Source organism: Bos grunniens, chromosome 14, assembly GCF_055505025.1.
Source record: "Bos grunniens cultivar Pamir isolate PY7600 chromosome 14, Bosgru_T2T1.0, whole genome shotgun sequence".
Classification (NCBI taxonomy): Eukaryota; Metazoa; Chordata; class Mammalia; order Artiodactyla; family Bovidae; genus Bos; species Bos grunniens.
In genome coordinates this window covers 30,898,300-30,924,272 of record NC_141178.1, presented here as the reverse complement: position 1 = coordinate 30,924,272, position 25,973 = coordinate 30,898,300, and the positions used below count along the sequence as shown (strand labels likewise).

Below are 25,973 nucleotides of genomic sequence, written 5' to 3'. Positions count from 1 at the left end.
ATACATTTAAAATTAAAATGACAACAAATTAAATAAATATTATATATATATACTGGTATATCAAAACCTCATGGTAACTGCAGACTGAAAATCTACAACAGCTACGAAAGAAAGAAAAAAAAATTCAAACACAACACTAAACTTAGTCAACAAACCACAAGAGAGGAGAACAAAAGAGGAAGGATAGAAAAAAGATCTACAAAAACAAATTGAAAATCTTTAAGAAAATGGCAGTAAGAATATATGTGTCAGTAATTTCCTTAAATGTAAATGGATTAAATACTCCAATCAAAAGATATAGACTGGTTGAGCAGATAGGAAAATAGAATCCATATATTATATATTCTCTTTGGGAGACCTGCTTCAGATCTAGGGACACATACAGACTGAAAGTGAGGGAACGGAAAAAGGTATTCCCTGCAAATGGAAATCAAGAGTAAGCTATAATGGCAATAATCATATAAGACAGAATAGACTTTAAAATAAAGACTGTTAAAAAAGACAAAATGGACAGTACATAATGATCAAAGGATAAATCCAAGAGGAAGATATAACAATTTTTATTATTGAATGTATATATGCACCCAACATGGGAACACTCCAACAAATAAACCAATACTATTAATATCAGCCACAAAAGGAGAAATTGACAGTGACACAATAATAGTGGAGGGACTTTTACACCTCATTTTCATCAATGGACAGATCATCCAGACAAAAGATAAATAAAGAAACCAGGCTTTAAATGACACATTATACCAGATAGACTTAATTGATATTTATGGATGTTTCCATCCAAAAGAAGCAGCATACACATTCTTCTCAAGAGCATCTGGGACATTCTCCAGGATTAATCACAGGCTGGGCTATAAAGTGAGCATCACTATAATTAAGAAAATTGAAATTATATCAAACATGTTTTCCAACCACAGTATGAGATTAGAAAGCATCAGCAAGAAAAATAAAAAGGCAACAACTTCCATGGTGGCTCAATGGTAAAGAATCTGCCTGCAAATGCAGGAGACACAGGTTCGATTTCTGGTCCAGGAAGATCCCACATACCTGATAGCAACTAAGCCCATGAGCCACAACTACTGAGTCTGTTCTCCAGAGACCATGAGCCACAACTACTGAACCCATGTACCACAACTACATCCTCTAGAGCCTGTGCTCCACAAAGAAACCCCCACAATGAGAAGCCTGTGCAATACAACTAGAGTGTAGCCCCCACTTACAGCAACTAGAGAAAAGTACACATAACAACAAACCCAGCACATCCAAAAATATATCAACAAAATAAATTTTTAAAAAAAGTAAAAATTACAAACACATGGAAGCTAAACAACATGCTACTAAAAATAAATGGAAAACTGATGAAATAAAAAAGGAAAACTAAAACTACCTAGAGACAAATGAAAATTAAAGAACTGCAATCTAAAACCTATGGGACACAGCAAAAGCAGTTTTAAGAGGGAAGTTTATAGCAATAAAGTGTTACCTCAGTAAACAAACAAAAAACATGAATAACAAGCCTAATGTTACACCTAAAGCAAATAGAGAAAGAACAAAGAAAATGCAAAGTTAGTAGAAAGAAATCATAAAGATCAGAGGAGAAATTAATGAAGAGAAATGAAAACAATAGAAAAGATCTATGAAACCAAAAGCTGGTTCTTTGAAAAGATTAAAAAAAAAAAAAGTTGATAAACCTTTTGCCAGACTCATCAAGAGAACAAGGGAGAGTGCTGAAATCAATAAGACTAGAAATGAAAAAGGATAAATTACAACATCTATCACAAAAATATAGAGGATCATAAGAACTCTATGCCAGTAAAATGGATAATCTACAAAAAGTAGACACATTCTTAGTAGATACAATATCACAAGACTGAACCAGGAAGAAATAGAAAGTAACAGGCCAGTCACAAGTAATGAAATTGAAACTGCTTTAAAAACTCTTAACCAATAAAAGTCCAGGACCTGAAAGATTCAGAGGAAAATTCTATCAAACATTTAGAGAAGAGTTAATACTTACTATTCTGAAACTCTTCCAAATAATTGTAGAGGAAGGAATACTCCCAAACACATTCTATGAGATCATCATCACCCTGATACCATAATCAGACCAAGATACCACAAAGAAAGAAATTTACAGACCAGTATCACTGATGAATATAGAAGCAAAAATCCTCAAACACTAGCAAACAAATTTCTAGTAACAAAACACTAGCAATATGAATCCATCAGTAGATTAAAAGGGTCACAGACCATCAATAGATTAAAAAGATCATATACCATGCATAACCTCAGATATGCAGATGACACCACCCTTATGGCAGAAAGTGAAGAAGAACTAAAGAGCCTCTTGATGAAAGTGAAAGAAGAACTAAAGAGCCTCTTGATGAAAGTGAAAGAGGAGAGTGAAAAGGTTGGCTTAAAACTCAACATTCAAAAAAGTAAGATCATGGCATCTGATCCCATCACTTTATAGCAAATACATGGGGAAACAATGGCAATAGTGAGAGACTTTATTTTCTTGGGCTCCAAAATCACTGCAGATGGTGACGGCAGCTATGAAATTAAAAGATACTTGTTCCTTGGAAGAAAAGCTATGACCAACCTAGACATCATATTAAAAAGCAGAGACATTGCTTTGCCAGCAAAAGTCTGTCTAGTCAAATCTATGGTTTTTCCAGTAGTCATGTATAGATGTGAGAGTGAGACAGTAACAAAAGCTGAGCACCAAAGAATTGATGCTTTTGAACTGCGGTCTTGGAGAAGACTCTTGAAAGTCCCTTGGATTGCAAGAAGATCAAACCAGTCAATCCTAAAGAAAATCAGTCCTGAATATTCATTGGAAGGATTGATGCTGAAGCTGAAGCTGAAGCTCCAATACTTTGGACACGTGATGCAAAGAACTGCCTCATTTGAAAAGACCCTGATGCTGGGAAAGATTGAAGGCGGGAGGAGAAGGGGATGACAGAGGATGAGATGGTTGGATCTCATCGCTGACTCAATGGACATGAGTTTGGGTAAACTCCAGGAGTTGGTGATGGACAGGGAAGCCTGGTATGCTTCAGTCTTTGGGATCGCAAAGAGTCAGACACCACTGAGAGACTGAACTGAACTGATATCATGATCAAGTGGAACTGTATTAAGAAATTTTTAGTATCTTCAAATCAGTGTGATACACTATATCAAAAAATTAAAGAATTAAAACCATATGATTATCTCAATAGATGCAGGAAAATCTTTTAACTAATTCGGCACCCATTTATGGTAAAAAGTCTTCAGAAAGTGTGCATGGAGGGAACATTCAGTTCAGTTCAGTCTCTCAGTCATGTCCAACTCTTTGGGAATCAATATTACAAATCAGAATTACAAAAAAATGTCATCTCATGTCAATTCAAATGGCCATCTTCAAAAATTATCAAATAATAAAATGTTGGAGAGACTATGGAGAAAAGGGAACCCTCTTATACTGTTGGTGGGAATGTAAATTGGTATAGCCACTATAAAAAACAGTATGGAGGTTCCTTAAGAAACTTAAATTTAGCTACCATATAATCTAGGAATCCCACTCCTCAGAATATAGAGAAAAACATGACTTGAATGGATATATGCACCCCAGTTTTCATCACAGCACTGTTTACAATAGACAAATATGAGAAAATCATAAATGTCCACAAACAGATGAATGGATAAAGATATGGTGTATATATAATGGAGTATTACTCAGCCATTAAAAAATATGAAATAATGCCATTTGCAGCAACATGGATGGACATGGTGGATATCATACTGAGAAGTCAAAAGAAAAAGACAAGTATCATATGATATTGCTTATATGTGAAATCTAAAAAAAAAAGTTAAACTTGTTTACAAGATGGAGTCACAGACTGAGAGTACAAATTAATGACTACAGGCCAGGGCAGACCTGTTGGGGGTTGGGGGGTGATATATTGGGAATTTGGGATGACATGTACACACTACTATATTTACATTAAATAACTAACAAAATATATGAGTGAACTCTGGGAGATAATGAAGGACGGAGGAGCATTGTGTGCTGCTGCAGTCCATGTGGGTCACAAAGAGTCAGATATGATTTAGCAGCTGAACAACAGCAACATCAAATAGCACAGGAGATGTTGCTCAATATTCTGTAATAATATAAATGGGAAAATAATTTCAAAAAGAATACATACATGTAAATGTGTAACTGAATTGCTTTGTTGTACAAATGAAACTAACACAATATTTTCAATCAACTATGCCCCAATATAAAATAAATGTAAAAAAAATCTACTAGTGTCCCCATTAATGACAAGAAGAACATAAATACAAAATTCACTATTGTATTGTCAGACTTGCTCATGCTGCATTTGAACAGCTACTCAGATTTAGTATTATGTACCTTTTAATAGAGAAAATTGCAGCTTTATTAAGTATATATAACTTATTTTTTAAGACTTGTTATGATGGAAATACTGTGTGACTTGGACAGAGTGGAAAAAGGGATTATGATTAATTATGTAATATGAGATACTCTTATAGTAATGAAATGAGAATAAGAAAGAAGAGGAAATAAAACAAAAAGATATCTGAGTAATGAGAAAATTTTTAGGTTAAACAAGATAAATAACCAAAGTGAGGCAGGAGATTTGGAGTAGGAGGAAGGAAAAGATCTATCAACTGATTGATAAACCAAATGTAGAAATACGAGAGAAGACTTAGCAGTGCCATAGACTAAATTAGCATTCTCCTTATAAAAGGCTCTTTGTAGAGATACTAACGACTTTTAAGTATATTCCTCCATAACCAACTTGTCAAGAAATTCTTTTGATTCCAATTTCAAAGGTATTCTAAATATATCCAGTACTCTCTATTTCAGTTAAAACTTTCCTAATTTTCAAATCACTATAGTGTCTCCCTCAAACCATCAATACAACCACAAATGATCCTTCTACTACCACTTTATCTATGATGCATTTACCACACAGCAGTCAAAATGATCTTTTAAAAACATAGATCAAATCACATCACTTCTCTGTTGGAAATCCTCTAACAACTTCCCTCTTGCACATAGAATAATAAATTACATTATAAAAGTAATTGTTTTAGAACCTGTTCTGTTTCTCTCTCATTGAGCTAACTTTGGATCATACTTCCCACCTTTCAATCTGATCCAGCCATCCAAACTAGCTTCTTTTTCTGTTTCTGAAACATTTTTTCCTACTTGAGACCCTTTCTGTCAAATCTCTGTAGGAGTAAGTGTCTCATAATAGATGTCAAATTAAATATAAACTTTCTAGTCATTTTCTGACACCTCCACACAGTTATTATATCATTCTCAGTTATTATATCATTCTATCATTTCTATGTAATACTTGTTGTCTGATACTATTTTCTTTCTTCATTTGTTTACTATCTTTGTGCTGATCCTTGGCCTTATTACTCTCAAGTCTATTCCTAGATGTTTCCTTTATGTTGAAGAGTTAGGGAATGAAACTCACAGGCTCAGTTTCCTAGGCATATTGCTGATTTTCGCCATTCACAGATACTAGCAGGTAACTGAAAGATAAATCACAATCTGGAATCAACATTGCCAGGAGAAATATCAATAACCTCAGATAGGCAGAGGACACTACCCTAATGGCAGAAAGCAAAGAGGAACTAAAGAGCCACTTGATGATGCTGAAAGAGGAGAGTGAAAAAGCTGGTTTAAAACTCAACTTTCAGGAAACTAAGATCATGGTATCTGGTCCCATCACTTCGTGGCAAATAGATGGGGAAACAATGGAAACAGTGTGAGATTTTATTTTGGGGGCTCCAAAATCACTGCAGATGGTGACTACAGCCATGAAATTAAAAGACGTTTGCTCCTTGGAAGAAAAGCTATGAAAAACTGAGTGAGCATATTAAAAAGCAGAAACATTACTTTTCTAACAAATGTCTGTCTAGTCAAGACTGCAGTTTTTCCAGTAGTCATATATGGATGTGAGATTTGGAATATAAAGAAATTAAGTACCGAAAAATTGATCCTTTCAAACTGTGGTGTTGAGGAAGACTCTTGAGAGTCCCTTGGACTGTAAGGAGATCAAACCAGTCAATCCTAAAGGAAATCTGAATATTCATTGGAATGACTGATGCTGAAGTTGAAACTCCAATACTTTGGCCACCTGATGTGAAGAGCTAATTCATTAGAACAAACCCTAATGCTGGGAAAGATTGAAGGCAGGAGGAGAAATGGATAACAGAGGGTGAGATGGTTAGATGGCATTACTGACTCAATGGACCTGAATTTGAGCAAGCTCTGGTAGCTGGTGAAGAACAGGGAAGCCTGGCATGCTGTAGTTCATGAGGTTGCAAAGAATTGGACACAACTGAACAACTGAACAGCAAGAATGTAAAGGAAAACAGGTCATTTACTCTTTGAAGGTTATAGGGAGGTGTACCAGAAAAGCTGCCCAAAGGAGGTGACATCTTCAGTATGATATGAAAAAATAAGTTTTCCAGATAGACAAGAACAGTAAGCAAAAATATCAGAATGAAAGTAGAGCATATGCATATGCACAGAGTTCTTAAACCATACAGCATATTCATGGACAGTTTGTATTGCTGAATGTAAAGTACAAAGTGGGTCGGTTGATAAAGATTACAAAGGATATTGATGAACCTAGAACCTATTAGACAGAGTGAAGTGAGTCAGAAAGAGAAAGATATGTACTATGGTATTCTATAGTATTCTAACACATATATACAGAATCTAGAAAAATAGTACTGAAGAATTTATTTACAGGGCAAAAATGGAGAAACAGACATAGAGAATAGACTTATGAACATGGGGAGAGGGTGAGATGTATGGAAAGAGTAACATGGAAACTTACATTACCTTATGTAAAATAGATAGCCAATGGGAATTTGCTGTATGGCTCAGCAAACTCAAACAGGGGTTCTGTATCAACCTAGAGGGGTGGGATGGGGAGGGAGTTTCCAAAGGGAGGGGATATATGTATACCTATGGCTGATTCATGTTGAGGTTTGACAGAAAACAGCAAAATTCTGTAAAGCAGTTATCCTTCAATAAAAATAAATTAATTTTAAAAAAAGATTACAAAGAAGATTTCTAAGAGGTAATGGGGTACATTAGCAGTTGATGGGATAGCACCATGATTTACACCTTTCTCCACAAATGTTGAGTAACATTAAACCAGGAAAAAAAGAAAAAAAAGTAGAAAAAAAAAAAAAAAGGCAAAATGGTTTATCCTGAGTTAACTTCTAAACTCCTTTATATAAGCTATTACAATTAAGGAAATACCCAAAGACAATTTTACAGATAAAGTTGCATTTTTCTCAAGTAATGGGAAGTCTAGAAATACCTTCAGCATATATTTGTCTTCTCAATAATGCCATTGATGACCAAACCTCTATGTTTCTAAGTCCTTTTTCTGTATCATTCTGAGTATGTTACTTTTAAGTATCGTGCTGATTGTCTTGTGATGGCAAGATGGCCGCTATTAGTCTTGCTCTAGGTACCAATCCTTCTTTTAAAGAAGGAAGAAGGAAAATTGGCAAAAATTTTTCTCTTTTTGAATTCTTGTATTTTTGTCGAGCATGAGAAGTCTTGTCCAGCAATTTAATTGGCCAAAAATTGTTGTCCTACACATCTTTGATGGATAAGGAAACAGCAACCCACTCCAGTGTTCTTGCCTGGAGAATCCCATGGACAGAGGAGCCTGGTTGGCTATATACCGCAGGGTCGCAAGAGTCGGACAAAACCACCAATACCACCACAAAGCTTTGAAACAGCCAGTTGCTTAGCAAAATGAGATCAGCATACATAACTGGTTTAAATTAAGCATGAGACTTCCTGGGGGTGTCATGGAAATAAGAAAATCTACCTATATCCTAAATAAGGTATGGTTCTGTTTGAGGGGTTAGGAATAACTTGAAATGGAACAGATAAAATCTGCCAGATATACAGAGTATAGAAATGTTTTCTATAACTTAATCTCAATTTTGTTTTCTAATCTCACAGATCATCAATCCTTTATCCCTCATCTCACTCCCACCTCAACTTTCCACTTATATACACACACACACATACACACACATACACACACACACACACACATATACACAGACTGTAGCCATAGTTGTTTCTTGTTCTCAAACTTTTGTGGTTCCCAAAATCTATCATGACTGTAACCCCTGGGAGTTTTCTATTGTGCATTCCTTACCTAGAAATAGCTTTCTTATTTATTGTTTGGCTATATCTGCTCAGTTTTCAGTATTAAGCTAAGGTTTCAACCCCCAAACAAGCCTTTATTATGTGCCTCTCTTTCTTCTTTCATAGCAGTCTCCCCTCTTATGATATGGTACCACATTTTATTTTGTTTTTCCTATTTGTCTCCCATATATGTCAGTGAACTCTGAGAGGAGAGTTTCATATCTTCTTTCAGTATTGTGTCCTCTGCATCTCTTTGTCGTAACCTAACATATCCCAAAAAGTGAAATAACCATAGTCAGCAAGTTTTCTATTTTGTTGGCTCTGCATAGTATTTGAAAAAAAAGAAAATCCTTTTAAAATATAAATGGATTTAAGCAAGCATATACTTACCTATTCATTATCAAGCTTTTGGCCTTGATTATCTATAAGACATTTGAGGTTGTCAGGCCTACATAAGCAATGAATGTATACTGAATAATTTAATTAATGAAAATTATTTGCAAGTGTAGATATTTCTGTCTTGGATTACTAAATAGATCAGATCAGATCAGATCAGTCGCTCAGTCGTGTCTGACTCTTTGTGACCCCATGAATCACAGCATGCCAGGCCTCCCTGTCCATCACCAACTCCCGGAGTTCACTAAGACTCACATCCATCGAGTCAGTGATGCCATCCAGCCATCTCATCCTCTGTCGTTCTCTTTTCCTCCTGCCCCCAATCCCTCCCAGCATCAGAGTCTTTGCCAATGAGTCAACTCATTGCATGAGGTGGCCAAAGTACTGGAGTTTCAGCTTTAGCATCACTTCTTCCAAAGAAATCCCAGGGCTGATCTCCTTCAGAATGGACTGGTTGGATCTCCTTGCAGTCCAAGGGACTCTCAAGAGTCTTCTCCAACACCACAGTTCAAAAGCATCAATTCTTCGGCGTTCAGCCTTCTTCACAGTCCAACTCTCATATCCATACATGACCACAGGAAAAACCATAGCCTTGACTAGACAAACAGTAGAATTTACTAAGATTGGAATTTTAGGAAGACAAATGGATCTCAGGAAAAGCAAGTTCAATTTGGAACACTTTGAATTTGTGATCTTGCTGTGAGACACTCAGACATAAAGGTCATTACAGAAAGAGATCAAAATTTGTTAACGCTCTCTAGTTACAAGGAAAGATCTTTGACTTAGTCATTGAAAGCCTTAATAAAGTTAAAAGACTGAAAAAAAGACAGAGGGTAATTGCAAAGAAGAGAGCATTTAAATGAGAAATTAGTATCAAAATGAGAAATTAATATCAAAGCTACTTTAGAAACCCAATGCTTTTGGAAATTAAATGTCCACTTTTAAATGATGGGTGTATCTAAGAAGCCATGAAAATAAAATTAGAAAATACATATGACAGAATAAAAATGGAAAGATAATTTATCAGACATTGTTACATGAAGCTAAAGCTGCTCAATGCAATTAAATAAATGTGGAATCTTGAATAATCTATGAAATCAAATAATGGGCACAAGCATAAGATTTTGTGAAATTTGAACAAAATCTGTACTTTAGCTAATACTGTATCGCATGTTAATTTCTTGTTTTTTAAGCCTTTGTCTAGTGTAGTAAAAACTTTGTATGTATATATATATATATATAGCGTGTATAATATATATATGCATATATATATACTAGAAACTGAATTTTTGCCTAGTTAAGAAAGTATGACATTTTGATTCCACGTGTTTGAAAAAGTATGAATAGAATGCTAGATTTCTAACTTATATTCACTCAAAACTTTGACATAGTTCCATTTATTCTGGCATGTAGTATCCCTGCTAAAAGTCTAAAAAGCATATTATCTTAGTGATTTTTGAGGTCATTTTAATGATAGTAATTTTCTACACGTTTAATAATTTTTTTTTGTCCTTTATAGAAATGGTTTGAAGATGTTTTAATTTTTAGGTCATCTTTCATGTTTGGATAGTTTCTACTAGTATAGTGATAATTTTGAAAAAATATGGACCTGCTTTAGTGATAAATTTCTGCCTCTGTCGGAAAGTTGTCTAGATCTTTAAATAAACCAAAAATCAATAACTGAAAAAAATTTAGTTACAAATCCACTGTTTATGTTATTCTCTCAAGATCCTCTGCTTCTTATTTCTTAAATCTTCTTCTTTGACTCAGACACCATCATTTGTTCTTCCTTATCTTTTTAGTTGTTCATATTTTTCTATTTGTATGAAATTATATTAGCTATTTGATTTACACGAAACATTTATATATTTTGAAAACTCTCATATCTTCTTTTTCTGAAAGCTTTGAGGTTTTAATGTTTTTGCAATAATAAGTATTATTTTTTAAAAAAATATGGTAGTATTTAGACATAGGCTAGGTCAACGATTGTTTTTCAAACTATGCTCTTATATATCACATGCTTTATGATTTGCTATTTTCAGACTGAAGATGTATTCAATCATTTATTTCAAAATGTTCTATCAGATTATATAACCTACTAAACTGTAATGTTTTATTCAACCTGGCAGAACAGATGTCTGTTCATTAGTGACAAAGAAATTGCAGTGAAAATTACAGAGCTTGTATTCTTTTACTGTTTCCCTTGACATAAATATTTTTAATAAAACACTTTCTTTAATTTCAACTCAAATGTTAAAGCAGTTCATAAAATAAAAATGTATTTGTTAAACCTACCCATTTTCTGGATGTTATTGCCCTTGGATTCTGCTAAAGAGACTGCTTATTTTATTAACTTCTGCTTTCTCTGCATTGTTTTTTACTTTTATATTTTTGTTTTAGAATATGTTAAAGTATAGCTATGATCCTAATGAAGGTGCTTGCAGATGCCCAAAGAAGAGTCTTTTTTTCAAAACTGGGGAAGAAATTAATGGCTTTCACAACTATTTCTGTGATTGAGAAATACAATTGAGTATCCGAAATGTGTTTGCCATTATATACTTTACAAATAATATTTCATATCATTACCATGACAGATAAGGAAGCTGAGGCTTAGACAGATTGTTATTTTCTCAAAGCCATAAAGCTGGAAAAGGGAAAATTAGGATTTGAAAGATTTGCAGTTTAAATTGTTAATGTCAAATCTAAACTACCTCCCCCAGTGTATTAATTGGAGGAAAAAAAATGGAAAAGTTAATCTCTGGTGAGGGGTATGGTAAAAACTTCAGAGACAATCACTGCCAGTGTTTGGAATAGGTATAGCAACAAAGCACTTAAGTGTTTATTATAGCAAATTGTCTTTATAGTTTTCTATAGTCAAAAGAAACAAGCTAAAACACCTGTTACTTAAACAAGATGCAATATATTGTTTTTAGTAAGAACAGCCGGGTTAAACTAGAATATTGTAATCACCTGTGACAAATACAGTGCCCTTGATAGAATCTTTAATTTAGTTTATTAATTTAGTTCATTAAGTTCTGGGGGCCAGACTTCTGTGAGCCAGATCTTGTACTAAGGTCTCTTTTGTAATGTTTTACCATCGTTAGTTTCTAACTGGTACATTGCAGATAGTGACTGCAGCCATGAAATTAAAACAAGCTTGCTCCTTGGAAGAAAAGTTATGACCAACCTAAGTTCAGTTCAGTTCAGTTAAGTCTGTAAATGTCTGACTCTTTGCGACCCCATGTATCACAGCACGCCAGGCCTCCCTGTCTATCACCAACTCCCAAAGATAACTCAAACTCATGTCCATTGAGTCGGTGATGCCATCCAGCCATCTCATCCTATGTCGTCCTATTTTTCCTCCTGCCCCTAATCCCTCCCAGCATGAGAGTCTTTTCCAATGAGTCAACTCTTCGCATGAGGTGGCCAAAGTACTGGAGTTTCAGCTCTAGCATCATTCCTTCCAAAGAACACCTAGGGCTGATTTCCTTTACGATGGACTGGTTGGATCTCCTTGCAGTCCAAGGGACTCTCAAGAGTCTTCTCCAACACCATAGTTCAAAAGCATCAGTTCTTCGGCGCTCAGCTTTCTTCACAGTCCAACTCTCACATCCATACATGACCACTGGAAAAGCCATAGCCTTGACTAGACGGACCTTTGTTGCCAAAGTAATGCCTCTACTTTTCAATAGCTATCTAGGTTGGTCATAACTTGCCTTCCAAGGAGTAAGCGTCTTTTAATTTCATGGCTGAAATCACCATCTGCAGTGATTTTGCAGCCCCAAAAAGTAAAGTCTGACACTGTTTCCACTGTTTCCCCATCTATTTCCCATGAAGTGATGGGACCAGATGCCATGGTCTTCGTTTTCTGAATGTTGAGCTTTAAGCCAACTTTTTCACTCTCCTCTTTCACTTTCATCAAGAGGATTTTTGGTTCCTCTCCACTTTCTGCCATAAGGGTGGTGTCATCTGCATATCTGAGGTTATTGATACTTCTCCCAGCAATCTTGATTCCAGCTTGTGCTTCTTCCAGCCCAGCGTTTCTCATGATGTACTCTAGGGTGACAATATACAGGCTTGACATACTCCTTTTCCTATTTGGAACCAGTCTGTTGTTCCATGTCCAGTTCTAACTGTTGCTTCCTGACCTGCATACAGATTTATCAAGAGGCAGGTCAGGTGGTCTGGTATTCCCATCTCTTGAAGAATTTCCCATGGTTTATTGTGATCCACACAGTCAAAGGCTTTGGCATAGTCAATAGAGCAGAAATAGATGTTTTTCTGGAACTCTTTTGCTTTTTCATTGATCCAGCAGATGTTGGCAATTTGATCTCTAGTTCCTCTGCCTTTTCTAAAACCAGCTTGAACATCTGGAAGTTCACGGTTCATGTATTGCTGAAGCCTGGCTTGCAGAATTTTGAGCATTCCTTTACTAGCGTGTGAGATGAGTGCAATTGTGTGGTAGTTTGAGCATTCTTTGGCATTGCCTTTCTTTGGGATTGGAATGAAAACTGACCTTTTCCAGTCCTGTAGCCACTGCTGAGTTTTCCAAATTTGCTGGCATATTGAGTGCAGCACTTTCATAGCATCATCTTTCAGGATTTGAAATAGCTCAACTGGAAAACCATCACCTCCACTAGCTTTGTTCATAGTGATGCTTTCTAAGGCCCACTTAACTTCACATTCCAGGATGTCTGGCTCTAAGTGAGTGGTCACACCATCGTGATTATCTGGGTCTTGAAGATCTTTTTTGTACAGTTCTTCTGTGTATTCTTGCCATCTCTTCTTAATATCTTCTGCTTCTGTCCGTACCATTTCTGTCCTTTATTGAGGCCATCTTTGCATCAAATGTTCCCTTGATATCTCTAATTTTCCTGAAGAGATCTCTAATCTTTCCCATTCTGTTGTTTTCCTCTATTTATTTGCATTGATTGCTGAGGAAGGCTTTCTTATCTCCCCTTGCTATTCTTGGGAACTCTGCATTCAAATGGGTGTATCTTTCCTTTTCTCCTTTGCTTTTATAAGCTTCTTTTCTTTTCGTGGCTATTTGTAAGGCCTCCCCAGACAGCCATTTTGCTTTTTTGCATTTCTTTTTCATGGGGATGGTCTTGATCCCTGTCTCCTGTACAGTGTCACGAACCTCAGTCCATGGTTCATCAGGCACTCTATCTATCAGATCTAGTCCCTTAAAACTATTTCTCACTTCCACTGTATAATTATAGGGGATTTGATTCCAGTCATATCTGAATGGTCTAGTGGTTTTCCCTACTTTCTTCAATTTCAGTCAGAATTTGGCAATAAGGAGTTCATATCTGAGCCACAGTCAGCTCCCAGTCTTGTTTTTGCTGACTGTATAGAGCTTCTCCATCTTTGGCTGCAAAGAATATAATCAACCTGATTTTGGTGATGACCATCTGGTGATGTCCATGTGTAGTGTCTTCTTCTCTTGTGTTGTTGGAAAAGGGTGTTTGCTATGACCAGTGTGTTCTCTTAGCAAATATCTATTAGCCTTTGCCCTGCTTCATTCCGAATTCCAAGGCCAAATTTGCCTGTTACCCCAGGTGTTTCTTGACTTCCTACTTTTGCATTCCAGTCCCCTATAATGAAAAGGACATCTTTTTGGGTGTTCTAAAAGGTCATGTAGGTCTTCATAGAAGCATTCAACTTCAGCTTCTTCAGCGTTACTGGTTGGGGCATAGACTTGGATTACTGTGATATTGAATGGCTTGCCTTGGAAATGAACAGAGATCATTCTGTCGTTTTTGAGATTGCGTCAAAGTACTGCATTTAGGACTCTTTTTTTGACCCTGATGGCTACTTCATTTCTTCTAAGGGATTCCTGCCCACTGTAGTAGAAATAATGGTCATATGAGTTAATATCACCCATTCCAGTCCATTTTACTTCGCTGATTCCTAGAATGTTGACGTTCACCCTTGCCATCTCCCGTTTGACCACTTCCAGTTTGCCTTGATTCATGGACCTAACATTCCAGGTTCCTATGTGGGCCTTAGAAAGCATCTCTATGAACAATGCTAGTGGAGGTGATGGAATTCCAATTGAGCTATTTCAAATCCTGAAAGATGATGCTGTGAAAGTGCTGCACTCAATATGCCAGCAAATTTGGAAAACTCAGCAGTGGCCACAGGACTGGAAAAGGTCAGTTTTCATTCCAATCCCAAAGAAAGGCAATGCCAAAGAATGCTCAAACTACCGCACAATTGCATTCATCTCACATGCTAGTAAATAATGCTCAAAATTCTCCAAGCCAGGCTTCAGCAATACGTGAACCGTGAACTTCCAGATGTTCAAGCTGGTTTTAGAAAAGGCAGAGGAACCAGAGATCAAATTGCCAACATCTGCTGGATAATGGAAAAAGCAATAGAGTTCCAGAAAAACATCTATTTCTGCTTTATTGACTATGCCAAAGCCTTTGACTCTATGGATCACAATAAACTGTGGGAAATTCTTCAAGAGATGGGAATACCAGACCACCTGACCTGCCTCTTGAGAAATCTGTATGCAGGTCAGGAAGCAACAGTTAGAACTGGACATGGAACAACAGACTGGTTCCAAATAGGAAAAGGAGTATGTCAAGGCTGTATATTGTCACCCTGCTTATTTAACTTCTATGCAGTGTACATCACGAGAAATGCTGGACTGGAAGAAGCACAAGGTGGAATCAAGATTGCCAAGAGAAATATCAATAACCTCAGATATGCAGATGACACCACCCTTATGGCAGAAAGTGAAGAGGAACTCAAAAGCCTCTTGATGAAAGTAAAAGAGGAAAGTGAAAAAGTTGGCTTAAAGCTCAACATTCAGAAAACGAAGATCATGGCATCTGGCCCCATCCCTTCATGGGAAATAGATGGGAAAACAGTGGAAACAGTATCAGACTTTATTTTTCTTGGCTCCAAAATCACTGAAGATGGTGAATGCAGCCATGAAATTAAAAGACGCTTACTCCTTGGAAGGAAAGTTATGACCAACCTAGATAGCATATTCAAAAGCAGAGATAATACTTTGCCAACAAAGGTCCGTCTAGTCAAGGCTATGGTTTTTCCAGTGGTCATGTATTGATGTGAGAGTTGGACTGTGAAGAAGCTGAGCACCGAAGAATTGATGCTTTTGAACTGTGGTGTTGGAGAAGACTCTTGAGAGTCCCTTGGACTGCAAGGAGATCCAACCAATCCATTCTGAAGGAGATCAGCCCTGGGATTTCTGTGGAAGGAATGATGCTAGAGCTGAAACTCCAGTACTTTGGCCACCTCATGCGAAGAGTTGACTCATTGGAAAAGAGTCTGATGCTGGGAGGGATTGGGGGCAGGAGGAGAAGGGGATGACAGAGGATGAGATGGCTGGATGGTATCACTGACTCGATGGAAGTGAGTCTGGCTGAACTCTGGGAGTTGGTGATGGACAGGGAGGCCTGGCGATCTGCAATTCATGGGGTCGCAAAGAGTCGAACATGACCAAACACTGAACTGAACTGAACTGATGCAGTGTTGTTCCTTACAGCATTGGACCTTGCTTCTATCACCAGTCACATCCACAACTGGGAATTGTTTTTGCTTTGGCTCCATCCCTTCATTCTTTCTGGAGTTATTTCTCCACTGATCTCCAGTAGCATATTGGGCACCTACTGACCTGGGGAGTTCCTCTTTCAGTATCCTATCATTTTGCCTTTTCATACTGTTCATGGGGTTCTCAAGGCAAGAGTACTGAAGTGGTTTGCCATTCTCTTGTCCAGTGGACCACATTCTCTCATACCTCTCCACCATGACCCGCCTGTCTTGGTTGGCCCCACATGACATGGCTTAGTTTCATTAAGTTAGACAAGGCTATGGTCCTAGTGTGATTAGATTGACTAGTTTTCTGTGATTATGGTTTCAGTTTGTCTGCCCTCTGATGCCTTCTTGCAACACCTACTGTCTTACTTGGGTTTCTCTTACCTTGGACATGGGGTATCTCTTCATGGCTGCTCCAGCAAAGCGCAGCCGCTGCTCCTTACCTTGGACGAGAGGTATCTCCTCACTGCCATCCCTCCTGACCTTGAACGAGGAGTAGCTCCTCTAGGCCCTCCTGCGCCTGCACAGCCACCGCTCCCAGACCAACCTAAACAACATATTAAAAAGCAGGGACATTATTTTGCCAACAAAGTCCATCTAGTCAAAGCTATGGTTTTTCCAGTAGTGATGTATGGATGTGAAAGTTGAACTATAAAGAAAGCTGAGCGCTGAAAAATTGATGCTTTTGGACTGTGGGTTGGAGAAGACTCTTGAGAGTCCCTTGGCCTGCAAGGAGATCCAACTGGTCCATCCTAAAGGAAATCAGTCCATAATATTCATTGGAAGGACAGATGCTGAAACTGACACTCCAGTGCTTTGGCCACCTGATGCAAAGAACTGACTCATTTGAGCATACCCTGATGCTGGGATAAGATTGAAGGTGGGAAGAGAAGGTGACGACAGTTGGATGGCATCACCGACTCAGTGGACATGAGTTTGTGTAAACTCTGGCAGTTGGTGATGGACAGGGAGGCCTGGCATGCTGCAGTTCATGGGGTCACAAAGAGTCAAACATGACAGACCGACTGAACTGAACTTAATTGAACCTCCCTAGTATAGATCACACCATATCATCTCCCTGAGAAACATGATTACTCCAACATGCTGTAATCAAATTCCTACTTCTGCCTTTTTCTTCTTAACATTTATTCTTCAACCAGAGATAATTTGGTCACTTTAAAACATTAAATGTCATAATGCCATTCCTTTGGTTCATAGTCCTATAACTACTCCTCCATTCTCCCAGAGTAAAAGTTACAACTCTTACTATGATGTACTGATTTATAAATGATCTGCCCTCAGTCTCTTTTTTTTCTTCCTTAACTTCATTTCATACCCGTGTCCTCTTAATTTGTGTACTGTAATCACATTACATTCTTTTTTGATCACATTACATTCTTTTTTGTCCCTGGAATACAATAAATGTGTCATATATAAGAGTTGAGTACATAACTGCCATTTCCTTCTCCAGAATTATAAGCAATTTAAGTAGCCATGACCGAGAATTTTAACCAATGCATGCGAGCTAGGTTGCTTCAGTTGTGTCTGACTCTTTGCGACCCTATGGTCTGTAGCCTACCAGGCTCCTCTGTCCATGGGGTTCTCCAGGCAAGAATACTAGAGTGGGTTGCATGCTCTCCTCCAGGGGATCCTCCCAACCCAGGAATCTAACCCACATTTCTTATGTCTCCTTCATTGGCAGGCAAGTTCTTTACCACTAGCACCATCTGGGAAGCCCTACCCAAGGATAGTTTTCTCCAATTATAGGGATACAATATCTCTGGACTTGGACATTTTTGATAAATCTGCATGTGTATTAAAGATAAATGTTTTACTTTATATGAACTATATATATACATACACATATATGTATATATAATATATACCATATACATATATACACATATATATTTTATTATATATTTATTATTACAAATATATATTTACAAATATCACAAATATATTTACATACATACATATATACACATGCATATACATATATATACATACATACAGTGCATATATTTATGTGTGTATATATTTATGTGTGTATATATATGTATATACATGCATATATGTATACGTGTGTATAGCCAGTAGACCAGGTTTAGCCTGCAGGATGGACACCGTTGCCAACCCTTGACCTAAACTACTTGAATTATGATTCTACTGGCCTACCTTTTTCTGATTAATCTTCCTTTTAAACTGCCCTACACACTGTTCCAGAGATCTCTTTTAGCAACACAAATGTGATCACGAAATCCCCCTGCATGATAAGCTCAGGAAGTTGAACAGGAGCTGTTCAGGCACTGCCTGGGAGAGAGGGTACAGATAATGTTTTCCAGGCACAGAGGGTGCAGACAGAAAACAGCATGGCATGTGCAAAAACTGTCAGCTGCTACAGGTGCTGATGACATGTGGCATTGTGTTAGAGATGAGGTGGAGAAGCTGCCAGTGACTTATTGTTGGAAGGAATTTAAGCCATTTTAAGAAAATAGAATTTGTTATTTTTTCCCACTGGTAAGTTGCTGTTTAAGGATTTTAGGGGGAAAATACATGGTCAGTTTATTTAAAAAAAAAAAAAATATATATATATATATACACACACACACATCCATGGATGGGCAAATACCTGTCCAAGTAAATACCTATGTAAATATCTGCTAAAGAAGTACTGTCATGTGGTATGAACACAAGCATTGTAATTCAAGGTTAGAAGTCTACTCTTTGCTTCACATTTACCACCTACTTAAGATGGGAAATTTAGTCAGTTTAGCTTTGGCTTCTACAACTAATAAGAAGATAATTAAACTTGATGAGAGCTTTCTACAGTTCCTACCAATATCAGCATGTTGTTGATTTACAGTATATTCATATTTATGATTTTTATTATATATTTGTACAAGTCATATTTTCATATTTTGGTTCCCCCAAAGAATATTTTTTGTCACTGTGGGACATTTTTCACCTACTCAATATTGCCAGTAGAACTGGAACCTAATTGTTATGTTATATGCTTCTAACACTGTTTTTTTAATCCTTTGCTCTATTTTAGCCTTGGATCAACTGTGCAGTTCTCTTGTGATGAAGATTATGTCCTACAGGGTGCTAAGAGCATCACCTGCCAACGGATAGCTGAAGTTTTTGCTGCTTGGAGTGATCACAGGCCTGTATGTAAAGGTAAGGAAGAGTCTTTAAAATAAAAATACTTTCCTAACATATTTTAATAGTGTGAATTCATTCCATTGAATATAAATTTCAATTGAAACTGAATTGTAATGCAGGAAACATTTAGCTCATATATTTGACAATATTATTAAAAATATGTAATAGGCAAACCACTGTGTCAAATCCCAAGCAGTTTGCAGTCTAATAATCATATGGTAGCAAATTGGAACATTAAAATATGTAATACAAGCAATGATAACTCTTTTTGCCTTTTTAAAAATTATTACTCACCCTGTAGAGGCATTAATGTAGATATGGAATTTTAAACAATAATTGCACCTTAATTTGTATGCTTTGCCATTTTAATTGCTTAAATGTACAGTAGTCGTGATGTCAGTGGCAGTGCAGGTGGAACACTTGTTCTATGATTAATTAATTTAAACTAAGACAAATCAATGAGTTCTCTGGCTTTTCATATTACCAGTAACTGCAGATAAGAATTATTTTCATATAAATTAAATGAAGCCCTTTTATTCTAAACTTTATTTAGCTACATTTGAAAATGAACACCTGATTCTGGCTTACTGGTGCTCTTGTTGCTTGTTTGTTGCTGTTGTAATTTTTAATAAATGGCATCTCTGCATATTTCAGTGTCTTAGTACTCAAAGTTCCATTAGCACTTCCTCTCCCTGAGGGAACATTTTCACTCAGTTGCCCCACCCTCTAGAGTCCTCTCAGACAGATTCTGGTGACTAGAGAAAAGATAGATTTGAGAGCTGTTGTAAGAGGAAAAAGACAAAGTATTTGACAACTAGCTGGATATGGAAGGAGAAAGCGATAAGAAGTTAAAGATGATGAGACTATGAGACTAAAGTCTGTGATAGTAAAAAAAAAAAAGTCACGCTCTTAGTAAGTATAAAAAAACTGAATAGTGAAATTATATAGGCAATTTCATCATAGGCTCAATTTTTTAGGCACTTACTATGCATCAGGCACTGTGCTAACCACTGCATATACTCTGACTCATTTAAATCCTCTAAACAAACCAATGGAGTAGCATTATTATCTCCATTTTAGAAATGAGTGTTGTGAGACACAGAGATATCCAGTCACTCTCCCAAGCTCAAATGTTTGAAAAATGACAGAGTCTTTAAGAATGATATCATAGTTTGTGGAGAGAAGTCCAATTTCAGATCACTAAAGAGGGAATAGAAAATAGTAAAATGGAAGCAAATAGTTATATTCTATTCCCTTGGCAATGATAACCCAAAGTAAGAAGAAGAGAGAGCCTAGATTTTTCTTGGGTTCAAGTAATAATAATGTGAAACAGAGATAATGAGAAAATAAGATAAAATATGATCCTAAGGGAAGTTACATGATCCTAAACAAAAGCTTATTTGTACAAGTTGGTAAAAAACATTAAAAAAATTATTGAAATATGGTTGATTTACAATGCTGTGTTAGTTTAAGGTGTACAATAAATTGTACAGTTATACATATAAATATTTATTATTTTTTACATTGTCTTTCATTATACAATGTTACAAGATATTGAGTATAATCCCTGTTCTATACAGTAGGTCATTGTTGGTTATCTATTTTATATACAGTAGTATATATATTTTAATCCCAACTCCTAATTTATCTTTCTCCCCAGACCCATTTTGATAACTATATTTGTTTGCTTTCTGTCTGTAAGTCTACTGCTGTTTTCTAAATAAGTTAATCTGTATCTGTCTTTTAGATTCCACATTTAAATGTGGAATACAGTGTTTGTCTTTGTCTGATTTTCTTAACTTAGTAAGATAATCTCTTAGTTCATCTATGTTGCTGCAAATGACATTATTTCATTCTTTTTTATGGCTGAGCAATATTCCACTGTATGTATGTATTACATTTCTTTATCCTTTCATCTGTCAGTAGACACTTAGGTTGCTTCCATGTCCTGACTATTGTAAATAGTCCTGTTATGAACTTTGGGATGCATGTTAAAATTCTTTTTTCTCCAGATAGATGCCCAGAACTAGGATTTTAGGATCATATGACAACTCTATTTTTATACCTTTGAAGGCAGCGTCCTACTGTTCTCCATAGTGGCTATGGCAATTTACATTGTCACCAACAGTGTAGTGGGGGTTCTTTCCTCCACATTCTCCCCAGCATTTATTATTTATAGACTTTTAGATTTTGGCTGTTCTGACTGGTATGAGGTAATACATTACTGAAGTTTTGACTTGAATTTCTCTAATAATTAGTGATGTTGGGCATTTTTCATGTGCCTGCTGGTCATCTGTATGTCTTCTTTGGTGAAATGTCTTTTTAGATCTTCTGCCCATGTTTTGGTTGGGTTGTTTGTCTTTTTGATATTGAGCTATATGAACTATTTGCATATTTTAGATATTAATCTGTTGCTGGTTGCATTGTTTGCAGATGTTTTCTCCCATGTATAGGTTGCCTTTTTGTTTTGTTTATGTTTTCCTTTGTTGTACAAAAGCTTTTAAGTTTTAAGAAAAAAATTAAGAATGGTTTACATGTTAAATGTGACAGCAGCTAAAGAAATATAAAAAAATGTAAAGTTTACATGAAAGCCACTGTCTATGAAATATAACAATGACACCACAAAATCAAACTTATTCTTGGCTTTGAGATATGAAATATCTTGGTTTGCTTTTTATAAAGTGGACACTGAGTAAATAAATATTGTGGTAATTACTCTCACCAATGTCCCAACAATGAAAGAACAGTAAGCTGTTTAAAGTTGATTTCTTATGATATTCTCCACTCAAGATATACTTATAAGGGACAAAAGTGAAAATTGAGGTTTCAAGGTAGTGGTGTCCACACACCAGTTTTACATAAATTAGATGTGTGCATTTCTTTTATGGAAAGAAAGAATGGGAAAGTAGAGGACAGATTAAAGAAAAAGATTAACGCAGGAACAAAGTCTCACATAGAAACAGAAATTGTAGCCAGATCATGGGATTTAAGGTTTACCTAGAGTGAGACTGATACTATAAACCATCTTTTTCATTCAAGACTCTCACTTCAATAAGAATAATGATTCATATTTATTATGATGGTAAATTGCTCAAAGGCAAAACTAGTATTACATTATTTTGTTACCTTTTACAAACCCTGTAGTAGAAAGAACAGTTCTGTATTGACTTAAATCTCAAGAAATGTCCCTTGAATATTAATACATGCATATTTTCTTTGGTTCTAAGATACATTATTGATATATTTATATGTATGTAAATATACATGCACAAACATCTGTGTGTGTGTGTGTATATATATATATATATATATATATAGAGAGAGAGAGAGAGAGAGAGAGAGACATATATTTTCACTCAATAGTCATCAGTCATTGTTGGAAGGTATAATATTTGTGTGTTCAAAATTAATTTATTATTATTATTTCATCTTAATATTACATTTCCTACAGATATTAATCATTTATACACAACTTTACTCATTGCATGCAGGGCACATGTGTGTATGGTTTATTGGGAAAAAAATTTGCTGGTAGAAGTCACTGGCTGTAGTGTTGAAACGGTAATGGAGAAAACATGCTGAAATAAAATGACTATTATTTAATGACTAATTAAAATGACTATTCACTGTGAGTCTGAATGAAGAACAGTTTTCAAGTCTCATGGGTGCTTGGACAGAATAAATATGCTTTTTTCCAGATAGCAGCATAAATAACAGTATCAGTGCACTGCACCTTTGAGAAGTCATTAATATAACTGCTGTCTATGTATTGCATGGTTGAGCAATTAAGAAATTGTGCTTTTAAAGGGATTTAAATTCACACAAACTGCAAATTACGAATCAAAAGAAAAAGGACAATCAGAAATTAATATTAATATATTTTACACAACCTCAGAAAATAATTTTTATTCCCTAAATGGAATATGTATATGAGATATTTGACAATATACTGTTATGGAAATAATTTTCCTTTGTTGGAAATGCAATAGATACCCAAAAGCAAGAGCTTATGCAAATAAGATTTACGTGGTGAATGGAACATATATAGAAAATTTATTTTAGACTTTCATGTTGTTCAAAGAAACATCATTTGAGAATTGGCAATGTTACCTAGGAAATATTTAAGAGTGTTAATCTTGATAGATTGGGAAAAACTTTTTTGACTAATTTTCAGTCAATATTTATTTGGCTTGCCCCAAATAATGATTTTTTTTTTTTCTGTTAAGTCACAATGGTGTGGTCTATTCTTGAGAGTAATGGAAGAGGTGATTAAGACAAGATTAGAAAAGAAAGCCAAAAGTGGGGGAGGGAAAATATTTTTAAAAGTAGAGTAAAAACTGAGGAGTCACCTTTTAATTTCTTTATTCAATCAATCATCCAGTTATTTGTTTATTCACTTATTAACATACTGATTATTTTGGATTCCACAAACATTAATGAATGTAGGTATGTAGGTATATAGAATGTAGGTATGTCATATTAAACAGTACATGAGATACAAGGTATGTAAATTTTTTATTATTTTGTATTGATTTGCAAGGTATAAACACAAAACTAATACATAGTAGACTGTTTTGTGCACAAGAGAGGTAAAATCCTCTGCAAAATTCAGATGAAAGGAGATTATTTCCATGTTTGGAGATAGTCAGGCATTGAAAACAAAGAAATACCATAAGGGCAGAACGTGTGATTATTTTCTATTTCAACATATAGTCTCACCTCTTGACCTCTAAGAAGAAGAGAGGGGCTGAAGATTAAACCAGTCATGTATAGCCAGTGATTTAATTAATCATGTATATGTAATGAAGCCTCCATAAAACCACAAAAGCACAGGGTTCAGAGAACTTCTAAGTTGGTGAACACTTGGAGATTTGAGGAGAGTAATATACCTGGAGATGATGTGAATGTTTAAACACCATTCCCAAGCCTTGCCTTGTGCATTTATTTTGTGTAGCCATTCCTGAGTTACTTCTTTTCATAATCAATTAGTAATCTAGTAAGTAAAATATTTCTCTGAGTTCTGTGAGCTGCTGTAGCAAATTAATCAAACCCCAAAATAGGATAATCTTGGAAATCTCTGACTTATAGTCAGTCAATTAGAAGTATAGGTAACAGACATGGTCTGGTGATTGGTATCTGAAGTCCAAGAAGAAGGTTGTGGGAATCTCCAGTTTGTAGCTTATTGGTAGTAGCGTAGGCAACAATGTGGCTTGAGAATGGCATCTGAAGTGGAGGGGTGCTGGGGAGTTGGGGACAGTCTTCTAGACTGAATATTAAACTGTGGAATCTGATACTATCTCCAAGATAGTGTCAGAATTATGTTGACTTGTAATACACCTGGCTGGTGTCTCCATGCCTTGTGTTGTGGGGGAAGCTCCACCCCCAAGACGCACTGGAATTGGGTTTGTGAATCTAGTTTATCTAGTCACTCCTTATCTGAGGTATTGGCTCAGATGGTAAAGCATCTGCCTACAATGCTGGAGACCCGGGTTTGATCCCTGGATCCGGAGGACCCTCTGGAGAAAGAAATGGCAACCCACTCCAGTACTCTTGCCTGGAGAATCCCATGGGTGGAGGAGCCTGGTGGGCTACAGTCCATGGGGTTGCAAAGAGTCGGACACAACTGAGTGACTTCTTTTTCACTTTCACTTTATCTGAAGTATCTCTGAAAGAACCATTAAACCTCTACTACCACTGTCACTGTTCCATAATTCCATTACTACATCTGTCTCATGCTTTTTAATTTTGACTACAATTTATCATACATATTGCTGGTATTCTAATCCCTTCCAAAACTTACTTTTGTTATACATGAATAATGTTCAAAGGCCACATGCTATTTCTTAACTTCATACTGCAAACCAGTGAAATGAAATAATCAAGAATATGAATTCAGGTATCACACTATGCCAGTTTAAATCCCTGACCTTCTACTTAAGTAATCTGCCTTCTTTATAATTACCAGATTTATTTTCTGTAAAAGGAGCATTATAGTAAATCAGTGTCTACTTCATAGGGAATTGAGAATTTGTATGAGTATAAAATGAGGTAAACTATATGAAAGCATTTAGTGCATGAGCTGAATGAAACACAAGCCTCAAATGATAAAGGTACTGATAGTTGTCCCCTTCATGGATCACAGCCTTGTCATGGCAAAATGGCCTGCATAACTCAGTGAAGCCATGAGTGAAGCCATGCAGGGCCGTCCATGATGGACAGATCATAGTGAAGAGTTCTGACAGAATTTGGTCCAGTGGAGGATGAAATGGCTATGCACTTCAGTACTCTTGTCTGGGGAACCCCATGAACAAGATGAAAAGGCAAAAGATATAAACTGGAAGATGAGCCCCCTGTCCCAGATCAGAAGATGTTCACTATGCTACTGATGAAGGAAGGAGGGCAGTTACAAATAGCTCTAGAAACAATGAAGTGGCTGGGCCAAAGCAGAAATGACACTCAGTTTTGGATGTGTCTGATGCCATTAAGAACAATATTATATAGAAACTTAGAATGTTAGATCCATGAGTCAAGATGAATTGGACATGGTCAAGCAGATAACAAGATTAAATATCAACATCTTAGGAATCAGTAAACTAAAATGGACAGGAATGGT

At 36.2% G+C, this 25,973-nt stretch overlaps 1 protein-coding gene across 3 annotated transcripts in view; it reads left to right on the top strand.

Annotated features, from left to right (window-relative positions):
* The window catches only part of CSMD3 (CUB and Sushi multiple domains 3), a 1,478,779-nt gene that overhangs the window by 639,182 nt on the left and 813,624 nt on the right, over positions 1-25,973 (top strand). For all 3 annotated transcript variants that reach the window (XM_086335396.1, XM_086335395.1, XM_086335397.1), the window contains one exon: positions 19,251-19,375. In XM_086335396.1, coding sequence (XP_086191522.1) covers positions 19,251-19,375 — 125 coding nt within the window. The remainder of the gene's footprint in view (positions 1-19,250; positions 19,376-25,973) is intronic.